At 46.4% G+C, this 13,728-nt stretch overlaps 1 protein-coding gene across 1 annotated transcript; it reads left to right on the forward strand.

Annotated features, from left to right (window-relative positions):
- Positions 1-1,666, forward strand: LOC119303034 (patatin-like protein 3). The gene has a single exon (XM_037580114.1). It carries the CDS (start codon positions 185-187, stop codon positions 1,514-1,516), a length of 1,332 nt encoding a protein of 443 aa, XP_037436011.1. The 5' UTR covers positions 1-184; the 3' UTR covers positions 1,517-1,666.
- The last annotated feature ends 12,062 nt before the right edge of the window (positions 1,667-13,728 follow it).

Genomic DNA, 13,728 nt, shown 5'->3' on the forward strand with positions numbered 1-13,728 from the left:
CGTACGTGCGTACGCGTGGCTCCCTCTCCTGCACCCCGCCCGCGTGTATATATGGCCTCGACTTGGACACTGGACACCATCGCAGTCTCAGCAGCACTATCAGCATCCATTGCCGCCAGAGTTTAGCTCCTGTACACGCAGAGCGCACGGTACGACGTGCCAGGTAGTAGTACGTGCAAGTACCATGGAAGCCATGGCGTCGCCGATTCCCATGGACGTCGACAAGCTCAGCTACGAGATCTTCGCCCTGCTGGAGAGCAAGTTCCTGTTCGGCGCCGGTGGGGCCGGCTGCCTGTCCGGCCCGGGCACGCCGCTCCGGGGCGCCAACGACGGCCGCGTGCGCGTGCTGGCCGTCGACGGCTGCGGCGCGGGCGCGGGCGACGCGCTGCTCGCCGCGGCCGCGCTCGCCAGGCTCGAGGCCGGGCTGCGCCAGCGCGCCGGCGACCCCGATGCGCGCGTCGCCGACTTCTTTGACGTGGCCGCCGGCGCCGGCGCGGGCGGCGTGCTCGCGGCGATGCTGTTCCTCAAGGGCGCCGACGGGCGGCCGCGGTACACGGCCGAGGAGGCGCTGGCCTTCGTGGCCGGGAGCGTCGGGAAGGACTGGGGCGGCCGGCGCCGCGGGTGGACCAAGCTGTTCCGCGGAGGGGCGAGGAAGGCTGAGCGGTCCTTCCGGCGGGTGTTCGGCGACGCCACGCTCAGGGACACCGTGGCCCCGGTGCTCGTACCCTGCTACGATCTCGCCACGGGCGCGCCCTTCATGTTCTCGCGCGCCGACGCTGTCGAGAGCGACAGCTTCGACTTCCGCCTCACCGACGTCTGCGCGGCCACCTGCGCCGCCGCCGGCGCGGCCGCGGCCGTCAGGTCGGTCGACGGGCGCACGGCCATCGCCGCCGCGTCCGGTGCCGTGGCGGCCATGGGCAACCCGGCCTCCGCGGCGATCACGCACGTCCTGCACAACAAGCAGGAGTTCCCCCTCGCCGTCAGCATGGACGACATCCTCGTGCTGTCCATCGGCACCGGCGCGTCGTCCTCTGCCGCCAGCTGCGGCAACGGCTGGAGCACGCCCATGCCCACGCGCTCGCCGTCGCGAGACGAGCTGGCGCGCGTCACCGCCCAGGGAGTCGCGGACATGGTCGACGAGGCCGTCGCCATGGCGTTCGGGCACGCGAGCGACAGCAACTACGTCCGCCTACAGGCCAGCAACGCACTCAATTCGCCGCACACGCAGACGGCAGGCGCGGCGGCCGGAGCAATGCTCTCGCAGCGGAACGTGGAGTCCGTGCTCTTCCGCGGGCGGAGGCTGTCGGACCGGACGAACGCGGAGAAGGTCGACGCCCTGGCGGCGGAGCTGGTGAAGGAGCAGGAGCGGCGGATGCGCAGCCCACTCCCGAACGTGGTCATCAAGCAGGTGGCGTCGCCGCGGCTGTCGTCGGCGACCACCGCCTCGTCGGTGACCGCGACGGTGAGGACGGCGTCGACGATGCCGTCGCCGGCGTCGTGGGATTCCCGCCAGTAGCTAAGTTATTGTTGGTAGGCCCTTGACGTGACAGGGAACTCGTGGACGTGCACACAGCGAGCGCGTGTTCTTTGGTTCTTTCCACTTGTGAGACACTGACGTGTGGGGGTGCGTGTTTGAAAATGTGATGTGGCCATGCAAATTCACCGAGCGAACTCTCTACTTGACACCTGGTCAGACGTAACGAGGGCAGGACGAATGCCCCCTTTTCCATGCTACAATGCCGCGTCAACACCACTTCTCTTTTCTATCCACAACTTTTTCAGGCTGCTCGCAATGGGAGTATCATGGTAATATAATGCATGCCAACTAAGCAATTTTGATGAGGTGACATAAAATTAAATGAAGAAAGAGAGGTTTGAGTATCATATCAGGGCATGTACAATGGTTGATAAGATAGTCTTATCTTAAGCCTTGCATGTGATTTAGTGATGACAAATTTTTTTGTCTACAATGGGTCATCTCTTAGTTTTATCTTCAATAACTAGCAATTCCTAAAAATGTGGTGAGACATATTGTGCTAAGAGATCACCTCTTGTTTTCTCTTAAATAAGAGAAGACAAACCTTTTCTTATGAGTTCTCTTTCCTCCACCTCATTATCTATCCTACGTGACACTCCTAAGCTAGCACCATTGTACATGCCCTCATGATACCGTATCATATTAAATGATGTGCTACTTTGTGTCATGCATGGCAATAAATGTAGTCCTCTATGATACCAACATACTCCCTCCGTCCTTTAAAGAGTGTACTTCCAACTTTATTGGAGAGTCAAACTATCACAAAGTTTGACCAAATTTATTCAAAAATATATCAATGTTTGTGAAACCAAATAGGTATATGATGAAAATATTTTTTATCATGAATCTAATGAGACTAATTTGATGGCATAAATGATGATGTATTGTTGTATAAATACGATCAAACATAAAAATCTTTGACTTTCCAACAAAGTTGGAAGTACACTCTTCAAAGGACGGAGGGAGTATGATACTATGCATTAGGGACGTAGTATCATAAACTAGTATCATATGCATGATACTAGTATATGATACTTCCCATTACAACCAGCCTCAGCAAACGATCACATGCTATTAGTGATTAAGTAACCAGAGAGCCATAGTACACACAAACTAGTAGTACAAATGTTTCGAATAGAAAATAAAAGTTGGATGTAAAACCTTCAAAATTGTCTCTCTAGATCAACTTTAGTTACTAACCTTGCCAAACCTCTTCCATAAACTAGAAAATCGGCATCTGACTCTCTAAATGTAATGTAGTAGACCAAGATACACTTGCATGATGCTCTTAGGCTGGTCATAGTGGGAGTAACTTAGCTAGTGCTTCCTCTGTAAACTAATATAAGAGCGTTTAGATCAGTGATCTAAACGGTCTTATATTAGTTTACGAAGGGAGTAACATAACGCTTCTCAAAAAGTTTGTCTATGTGGCATGTAATTAATGAGGAGAGAGGTGTTTGAAGTAACATAACATGTTACCATTATATAGCACTTCCCAAGGCATGATGAATCTACAAGCTAATAAGGACAACCAACTATGACACTACTTCTATGTTACTTCCCAAGGTAGTAACATAGACTAGTGTCATATGCATGACACTAATGTATGTTACTCCCCACTATGACTAGCCTTATGATCATACTCATGTTGGATCACTAGTAGAAAAAGAGCCATTTATCCTGGTTCATAAGGCCCATCTGTCCCGGTTGGGGAACCAGGACTAAAGGGTCGTTACTAATGCCCTAGGCCTTTAGTCCCGGTTCTTATACTAACCGGGACAGATGGGCCTCCACGTGAACGGTACTGCGAGCCCAAGCAGGAAGCCCTTTAGTCCCGGTTGATGGCACCAACCGGGAACAATAGGCATCCACGCGTCAGCTGTTCAGGGGCTAGGTTTTTTTTCTGAAATGAGGGGGGGGGTGGATTTGGGGGTTTTGTATGGTTAATTAAGGTGTTTCATATATTGTGTTAGGTAGCTAATTAATTAATAGAGAGAAGTGTCCTCTCTTATCTCCGTGCTTGGTCGACGCTACGTACTATACATATAGAGAGGCCCTCGACACGCTAGCTAGTAAGAAAATGAAGGAAACCATTAAGTACAGAAGTTCTTCATGCATACCGAGAGAAGTGATCGACCTCTCCTTCGAGAGATTGGTTGAACAACAAGTTTTTGTATATCTATCCGACGCTACTGGCTACATATATACAATATAAGATCTTTTACAATATAATTCTCTAATTATATATGAACTCAGGGTCCACATGATATTCTCCGGCTTTATTGATGACGTGGTCAAGAAAGAATCCCGCTAATTCCTCTTGAATTGCTTTCATGCGATCATCCGGTAGGATTCATTCCGCATCTCCCATGTCTAATTTGAAGAAGGGGGTTAATACATATATATGAATGAAACTCAACAGAAATGATGGTGTAATAAAATGAAATTGTGAATATTATTGCTTACACACATCAAATTGTCTTTTAGAGTAGCCCCGTTTATCTTTGCAAGTCGCGTTGTAGATGAACTCGCACACGTAGTATCCACAGTAATCATTCCCTTGTTCCTGCCACAAGCACTTTACAAGAAATAGAGATCAATCAAACTGATAACGAAGCATTATAAATGGCATTGATGAAAGTAGCTAGAATCAACGGGAGATGCGCGGAACTAGCTAGCTAGCAGTACTTACTTTCGGGTATGTATATCGCAGCTCCTTCGGCAGTCCCGGAGTTTCTTCGGTGAGCTTTTTCCAAACCCTGCAAGACAAAGAAAATAATTATTATTTGAGATATCAGGAAATGAACAAAAAGTTGCCGATATGGTGCGATAATGATCGATTGAACCTACTCGTTGAGAATTTTAGTCATGTCCGCATAGGTCTCGGGATCTTTTTGTCTTGAGTCTAAGACGGTTACTAGTCCCTGCTCAAGCTTAATCTCCAGGAGAATATAGTGGAAGCTGCGCACGCATGCGTAACTCATCAGTTACATTACTATAACCTCACTCGAGTAATAAGGGAAACCGAATATGCACAAGACAGTAACACTCACTTGAAGTTGTAAGGAAAGATTATTTTATCTTTAATTTGATTTATTATCAATGATTTGAGCAAGTTGGCCTCATCATCATCGGCGTTCTTTTTAACCTGAAATTCATCTATGAGATTTGTGTTAATGAACCCAATATCATACATTTCTGCTTTTCTGCACTCGATGATCTTCAATCTGCATAATATAGTGAGGATAATCATATATACATGCAATGAAAGAGCTGAGCTATATATAGAGACTTAATGACAGAAGTAGTACTTATAGACAGTAGCAACTGACCGTTAATTTATCGAGGGCCTTTTGATTGAACCACTGGAAGAACTCCTCAAATGGAACAATCTACAAATCAATTCCAACGAGGTCGTGCTCCTCTTTAACACTCAGATACAAAGTATTGTCCCCCAGACTCTCTGCAGGTTTTCATGTACCAATCATGGAATCTTCGCATCATCGTTGTTAGAGATTTTTCATCTTTGACAGGAGGCTTCCCGTAATGGTATTGGTGTTCTTCCACCTCCAAGAAATCATAATGTAAATCGTCGGACAGGTAATCTTCAAGATTTCTATAACCGGGCACCATCCTCGGATCATTAGCGACGATATCGCTAGACACCTTGGGCGGGGGGCACGATTGGTCCGCTTGTTCGCCGAGCTGGGCAATTTTTTTCCCAATTCGTCGTTCTGCTAACCTTCGATCACCGATAGTATTTTCCGACTGCTCCGCTTCGATATATACCTTTGCAGTAATGCGCTCATAGTTGTCGATCGGGTAGGGGCGCGGCGGGAGGGGGTAGGAGACCGACATCGTTTTTTCTAAGGTTTGGGTGTCCTCGAGAGTTTTGGTCGAGCGAGAGGGCTGGGGGGATGCTCCCGACGTCCCCCCCTCACTTTAAAAAAGAACTACCTTAAAAAAAAGACTTGCTTCACCGCGGGTGCTCGATCGGTGCGACGTGGACTCGGTGGACACACTTTATGAAAATGCGGTGGTGGCTAGGCTGGGCGGTTTTCTTTTCCTTCTTCATTTTTCCCTTTGTTTTTTTCTTATATGTTTGTTTTAGTTTTCATTCTACATTTTCGTACATATGAAAAAAATAAAGTTTCTATACAAAAGTGCACAATTTTTATGAACAAATTATAACATCTAAATTAACTATACATCTAAATAAATATAACTACACATCTCAAATTTTCCTAATCTTAAAACTAAATTAAACATAAACTAAAATAATATAACTACACATCCATACATACATACACATACATATACATCTACATTATATATGAACAAAAAAAATACTAATTTTATGAACATAAAAAGGTTTCCCCACAAAAAAACGGCGGGGGCGGGCCGGGGCAGGGGCGCGGGCGACGGCGACGACGACAACAAGGTGGAGCAGGCGTCGGGCGGCGACAGCGAGGAGGAGCAGGGGCGTCGGGGGAAGAAGTGATGGATTTGGTCGAAACTGCTGAGTGTTTTTCTTATATACCCAGGGCATTGGTCCCGATCCGTGGCACCAACCGGGACCAATGCCCCATTTAGTCCCGGTTGATACTGTTGGAAATATGCCCTAGAGGCAATAATAAATTGGTTATTATTATATTTCCTTGTTCATGATAATTGTTTATTATCCATGCTAGAATTGTATTGATAGGAAACTCAGATACATGTGTGGATACATAGACAACACCATGTCCCTAGTAAGCCTCTAGTTGACTAGCTCGTTGATCAATAGATGTTTACGGTTTCCTGACCATGAACATTAGATGTCGTTGATAACGGGATCACATCATTAGGAGAATGATGTGATGGACAAGACCCAATCCTAAGCCTAGCACAAGATCGTGTAGTTCGTTTGCTAAAGCTTTTCTAATGTCAAGTATCATTTCCTTAGACCATGAGATTGTGCAACTCCCGGATACCGTAGGAGTGCTTTGGGTTTGCCAAACGTCACAACGTAACTGGGTGGCTATAAAGGTACACTACAGGTATCTCCGAAAGTGTCTGTTGGGTTGGCACGAATCAAGACTGGGATTTGTCACTCCGTGTAAACGGAGAGGTATCTCTGGGCCCACTCGATAGGACATCATCATAATGTGCACAATGTGACCAAGGAGTTGATCATGGGATGATGTGTTACGGAACGAGTAAAGAGATTTGCCGGTAACGAGATTGAACAAGGTATCGGATACCGACGATCGAATCTCGGGCAAGTACAATACCGCTGGACAAAGGGAATTGTATACGGGATTGATTGAATCCTCGACATCGTGGTTCATCCGATGAGATCATCGTGGAACATGTGGGAGCCAACATGGGTATCCAGATCCCGCTGTTGGTTATTGGCCGGAAAGTTGTCTCGGTCATGTCTGCATGGTTCCCGAACCCGTAGGGTCTACACACTTAAGGTTCGGTGACGCTAGAGTTGTTATGGGAAATAGTATGTGGTCACCGAAGGTTGTTCGGAGTCCCGGATGAGATCCCGGACATGACGAGGAGCTCCGGAATGGTCCGGAGGTGAAGATCGGTATATTGGACGAAGGGTATTGGAGTCCGGAATTGTTCTGGGGGTACCAGGTGATGACCAGCGTGTCCGAAAGGGGTTTCGGAGGCCCCGACAAGCGTTGGGGGGCCTTATGGGCCAAGGGGAGAGGGCCCATCTGCCCACTATGGGGCTGAGCGCCCCTCCCTCCCCATCTCACGTAACCAGGAGAGGTGGGGCGCCACCCCTAGGGCAGCCGCCCCTCCCGGCTTGGGGGGCAAGTTTCCTAGGGGGTGGGGGCGCCCAAACCCATCTGGGGTTTCCCATGTGGCCGCCGCCCCTCCCCTAGGGAACCCTAGGGCGCCTCCCCCTCCTCCCTTCCCCCTATATATAGTGAGGGGGAGAGAGGGCAGCCGCACCCTTCCCTTGGCGCAGCCCTTTTCCTCCTCCAACACCTCATCCTCCTCCATAGTGCTTGGCGAAGCCCTGCTGGAGAACCACGAGCTCCATTGCCACCATGCCGTCGTGCTGCTGGATTTCTCCCTCAACTTCTCCTATCCCCTTGCTGGATCAAGAAGGAGGAGACGTCCCCGGGCTGTACGTGTGTTTAACACGGAGGCGCCATCCATTCGGTACTAGATCGGAATCAACCGCGATCTGAATCGCTGCGAGTACGACTCCTTCATCCGCGTTCTTGCAACGCTTCGGCTTAGCGATCTACAACAGTATGTAGATGCACTCTCCTTCCCCTCGTTGCTAGATTACTCCATAGATTGATCTTGGTGATGTGTAGAAAATTTTAAATTTCTGCTACGATCCCCAACAGATGCCACCAACCGGGACCAAAGGTCTCTTTTCAGCAGCCCAAAGGGCGGGAAGCGGTGGCCTTTGGTCCCGGTTGGTGGCACCAACCGGGACTAAAGGGTCCCCCCTTTAGTCCCGGTTGGTGCCACCAACCGGGACCAAAGGCTTTGCACAGAGGGGTGGTGGTGGGAGTTTAGTCCCACCTTGCTAGTTGAGAGGGGCGCGCAGTGGTTTATAAGCCCCACTGCCGCACCCCTCTCGAGCTCCTCTCCATTGCAGACTTACAGGCCTAATTGTGATTGCTATGCCTGATGGGCCTACTGGGCCTTCTGCGGGCCTGAATCCTGGCCCATGGATGGGTTTCTAGTCGTATTCAGGCCGTGGTCACTACCAAAAAATACACTTCCATGATGATACGTGTTTATCACAGTAGGTCGCGTTTTCTGTCATGCATGTACATCCATGACAAATTTATGACAGAATCAAGATAGTCATACCTGTGCTGTCGTAGAAGTGTTCCATGACATTGCCAAAATTATCATCACGGAAGTGTCCACTTCCATGACGATAAATCACGCATCACTGAAGTGCTTTCGTCAAGGGTGACCGACATGTGGCATCCACCATAACGGAACACCGTTAAGCTATCGGGTCGGATTTTGGATCCGATAACCCGTTAACAGCCATGACCAATGCCGATTTTCCACGTGTAAAATTCTCATTGGCTGACGGATCCACGCGTCAGCTCCGCGTTGGCACAGGTGTCACTCATCCAACGGTCGAGATGGGCCTATGATATGTTGACACGTGGACCGGCCCAAAAGTGGCCCACAAAGATTAAATGGGCCGGCCCAATCGAAAGCCCATAAGATTTAGCGGACCATAATGGGCCGGCCCAGCTAAAGGCCCACAAAATTTAGCGGACCATAATGGGCCGGCCCAGCTAAAGGCCCACATGATTTTGCAGACCATAATGGGCCGGCCCAGCTAAAGGCCCACAAGATTTTGCGGACCATAATTGGCCGGCCCAGCTAAAGGCCCACAAGATTCTGCCGACCATAATGGGCCGACCCAGTTAAAGGCCCAACATTCTCTGTCAAATCGGCCCGTCAATGGCATGTCCTAAACTTGTCATCAACGCGGCCCATGGTCACTTCTGGCCCGTTAACAGTCCGCTAAGTAATTGGGCCGATTTATGACCCGGTGTATTTCCGGCCTGTTAAAGGTCCGGCTTCATTTGGGCCCATTTACAGGCCATCAAAACTTTCGGCCCATAAACGACCGTGAAGGATTTGGGTCATATTCGGCCATGTCTGACATTCGGCCTGTTAGAGGCCCACTATAGCTTTGGGCCACTTTCGGCATGTTGTCATTTTCGGCCTGTTAATGCCGGACGTAAACCATGGGCCATATGTGGCCCAATGTCATATTGGGCCCATTAACGACCCATATAAAAATGACGATAATCTAGCCTGACCAAAGTTCCGGCCTGTTTAAGGCCCGTGTATTAGGTCGGCGCATTTACGGCCCGTCCGAATTTTGGCCTGTTAAAGTCCAATGGGTTATTTGGCACAATCAGGGCCCAATCTCACTTTCGGTCTATTAAAGGCCCATGTATTTTATGGGCTCGAGATATTTACACCTGTAAACGGCCTATTTTTACCGAGGGCCCAAATTATGTTTAGGCCTATTAAAGGCCCACTATGGGCACATGCCTACCAGAAAAATATGAAAGCTTATGCTAATTTAGGCCCAGATATTTTTAGTGGGCTACATGCCAATTTCGGCCCGTAATCGGTTTTAGCCCAATTGGAATGGGCCCGACGAATGTTGGCATGTTGGGCTCCTACGAAGCTTTCGGCCGAATACATTACTAAGATAAACGTACACTATACAAAAATAGCGTCGTAATTACTGCAGCGTGAGGCAACATCATAAATGTTGTATCACAACAAAATAAATTCCAACCATACAACAAAAGGCCTGTTGGCATAAAGCTTACAGTCCTTCCAGATAAAAGCACCATCAGATGTATAGAAGCACAAATCATTTGACCTGAGTGCTAATGTTTCAGGCTGTAGAATCTGATGGAGCAGCACGATCTCCACCTTTTTTCCGCCATTGCTCTTGAACAACGAAGCGAATGTCTGATAGTCTGGTTTCAAAACCATTCATATCTTGACGACATTTCTCAACCACTATTCTTGTTTCCAAAACAACGTCCATTAGGGATTGGACTTGTGTCTGGAGCATAGATATATCACTCTGTCTAACAGGAAGATTTTGTTCAGTAGGCGATTTGGACGAGGTTACCTTGACAACCAACCCAGAATTATGCATGAAGGTGCTTTTTGCACTGTTAGTGGAGAGATACTGACGCACTGCAGCAAGAGGTGACATTGTGCTTGTAGTAGCCTCGTCACCTTCAGGTGGTTGTGGCTGTTCAATCATTTGTTCCATAGCTTCCTGAAAGTTTGAACTTGTAGATTAGTGTACCAGATAAGTTACTAATGAGACAAAAACAAACAAAGTAGGTTAAACGTTTATACATAACTTATTTTGGTGAACTACTGTAATACATTAGCATGTATTGTACTGCCAACTACATAATAAAATCACTTTCGGAACATATATCCATGTAGCATGCCTACTGTATTGTCTATTTCCTCACATTCATTGACATCTAAGGATAAAGAGACATGGTTTAAAGTAGGATGAACATAGTATGACATCATTCATATCATGGGCAAACAGATATAAAACAAACAGGCTATTTTATCATTGTGTGCGCACGTGAACATAACAACTAGATTACAGATCAAGACCAAAAGAATATCCTTCATCTCTTTTAAACCATGTAAGGTGAAATGATACGTTAAGACAATTGTGAATAAAAGTGAATAGAGTAACTGACATTGGCTGCAAACCAAGTAGTTAAATGAACACATCACAGTACTAATCAGTTCAAGGCAGGAGGAGTAAGGACTTACAACAGCGGCTTGAACTGGTGTGCGCATGCCCTTCATCTTGCTGGTGTGGCAATCCTTGAAGATTTGCACTGCATTCGGTTCAGGTTCTTTTTGGTCCGCACGGGATTTCGTCTGTATTTGGAACAAGTCAATATAGATACGATAATATGGCACACAAAAAAGAAGGAAGTAGCAGCTATTTACAAGAGCCTCGCAGTGTGCAATATAGCTACGAGATTCTGTGGTCTGTTGGAATTTCACTTTAGAATGGTTGGTTTTGTTCTTCAAACAGTTAGCGTAGAAGAAGATACACTTGTAAGGACATACATAAATACAAGTTCAATATGTGGTCTGATCAAATACATATAGCCTACCTGATACTTTGGATCAGACCAGTGTTTAACGAGGGCTGTCTAGTATTCATCTGTAATATATTCCACTGGAGATGTTTGGACGATTTCATTGTTAGCCTTGCTTCAAAGTGAGATTTTCTAAGGTGGTACCGATACTATCGCAGAGCAGACTGAAAAACATGAGTGCATGCTTGTCTAGTTGCATCATCTTTCAGATCCAACTTGAACCTCATCTGTTGAAAAAAGAATGTGAGTCTTATTAGGAGGAAGCTAGAAAGTATGGGACAGAGCAAGACAATATTACTAATTGCGATGAATAACATTACTTACGGATAAATGGTCAAGGAAGGTGTTAAACTGGGTATTGTCTTTCTCATTCATGTACTGGATCCACGTTGGGAGGATACGTGCATGACACCTAACGACAACGGCTGCCTCTGATACTAACTTGGCTGACTCTGTAGCATCACGTGGCATTTTTAAACCCGCCTCAAAATGGATCTCCATTCTTCCTCCTTTAGATTTTGTTAATCTTTCAAGCATTATCCCTGATGTCTGTTTCCGCTTGCGCCGTGGTGCTAGTTCAACAACGAATATGGAAAGTGTTAGTGTACATCAAACTGTGAGAGTACATATAAAGGAGCATGCAACTGCAACTTGACTCGGTCAGGTACCGTCTTGGTGTTGATGCTCATGAGGTTCATCTGATCTTGCCAAGTCCTGTTGTGTCAGTAGTGCTTCAGAAGTAGTGTTAGGTGTGAAGGCAGCTTGGGAACTGGCCAGTTCCGGAGCAAACGAACGAGTAACTAGTTGAGATGCTGGTACAGTTGAAGCGGATGCTGCAGCTGGTGGAGCAGGTGATACTGTGTTTGTAGATTTAGCCGGTGGACTTGGACCTTCTACTGCACTATAAGTACCAGCAGAATCTCGATGGCAGAACCTTTTCCGTTTCACCCGACGAGTAACAACACTCCCTACTATATTATTTTCCTTGCTCTTTTTTGACTTTGCCATGTCAAGCTATACCCACAACACAAAAGAATAAAATCACTCTTCAGAACTCATTGATGCATGATACAGACAAGCAATACTTTGATGTAAGACAACCGTATGAGGATGGAATATGTAAGAAAAACAGGACGGCATGACATATTCACAGCTAATATGTGCAAACTAAGCAGAAGGATTTTCAAGAAAATATAAGTAATGCAAGCTAGACACCATATGAAAGATGCAACCAATATTACTCTGCCAAGTTAAAAGTGTCTTGTCATAAGTGGCAATTCGAAAAATTAGAAGCAGTACAACGTAGAAATCAATGCAAGATGCAACCACTATCAAACTGCCATATTAAAAGCGTCCAATCATGAGTGACTGATGCGGGATACACAACAACAGTACTTTGATGTAAGAACATGGTATGATAGATAGATGCAGTGTATTCTAGACACAGAAAGCCATGTCATATGCACATGTATAACGTATAAACTCAGCAGGTGCAAGTTAATCAAAATAGAAGAAATACAAGCTAGACAACATATGCAACATGAAACCAATTATCACACTGTCAACTTAGAGCAAGCACCTGCGATGGTGGAGTACGGGAGATGAACTCATCATGTAGACTTGGGACTTCAACTTCATTAGTAGTAGTAGTGGCAAATCTAGAGAGTCTCTGTTTGCGTCGGTGCGGAGGACCACCAACATCCCCTAACTTACTCTTTTCCTTCCTATTTTCTGATATTGCCTTATGAAGTCAAAACCACAAGAAGATGAATAAAATTAGCTCTGCATAACTGGTTGATGCATGATACAGACGAAGACTACTTTGATGTAAGGCAAGCGCAGGATAGGAGGATGGAATATATACAAAAAAAGACAGCGTTTCATATTCACACATACGATAGGAGGATGGAATATGTATGAAAAAATAGTAAGCAGAAGGCATTTCAACAAAATTAGAAGAAATGAAAGCTAGGTACCATATGAACATGCAACCAATATCACTCTATCAGGTAAAAAATGTCTCGTCGTAAGTGCCATTTCAAGAAATTAGAAGCAGTACAAGCTAGAAGACAATGCAAGATGCAACCTACATCACAGTCCCAAGTTAAATGTGTCTTATGGGTAAGTGATCATTGCAGGTATAAGTTGTAAGCTACGCATGTGCAATTCAACATAATCAGAAGCAATACAAACTAGACATCATACGGAAAACGCAACCACGTATAAGAGTTCCAAGTAAGAGCAAGCACCTGTGATGGTGGAGTAGGGGAGATGTGCTCATCATGTACACGTATGTTCTAGAAACAGGAACACGTGTCATATTCACAGGCATTATGTGTAAAGTAAGCAGATGCAATTCAAGTTAGAAGCAATACAAGCTAGAAATCATATGCAAGACACAACCAATATCATAGTGGCGACTTAAAGGTGCTTATCATAAGATATAGTATGTACCAAAAAAAGAAAGCGTGTCATATTCACATGTATGATGTGTAAGCTAAGCAGATGCAGTTTACACTAATTAGG

Source organism: Triticum dicoccoides, chromosome 5A (genome assembly GCF_002162155.2).
Source record: "Triticum dicoccoides isolate Atlit2015 ecotype Zavitan chromosome 5A, WEW_v2.0, whole genome shotgun sequence".
Lineage (NCBI taxonomy): Eukaryota > Viridiplantae > Streptophyta > Magnoliopsida > Poales > Poaceae > Triticum > Triticum dicoccoides.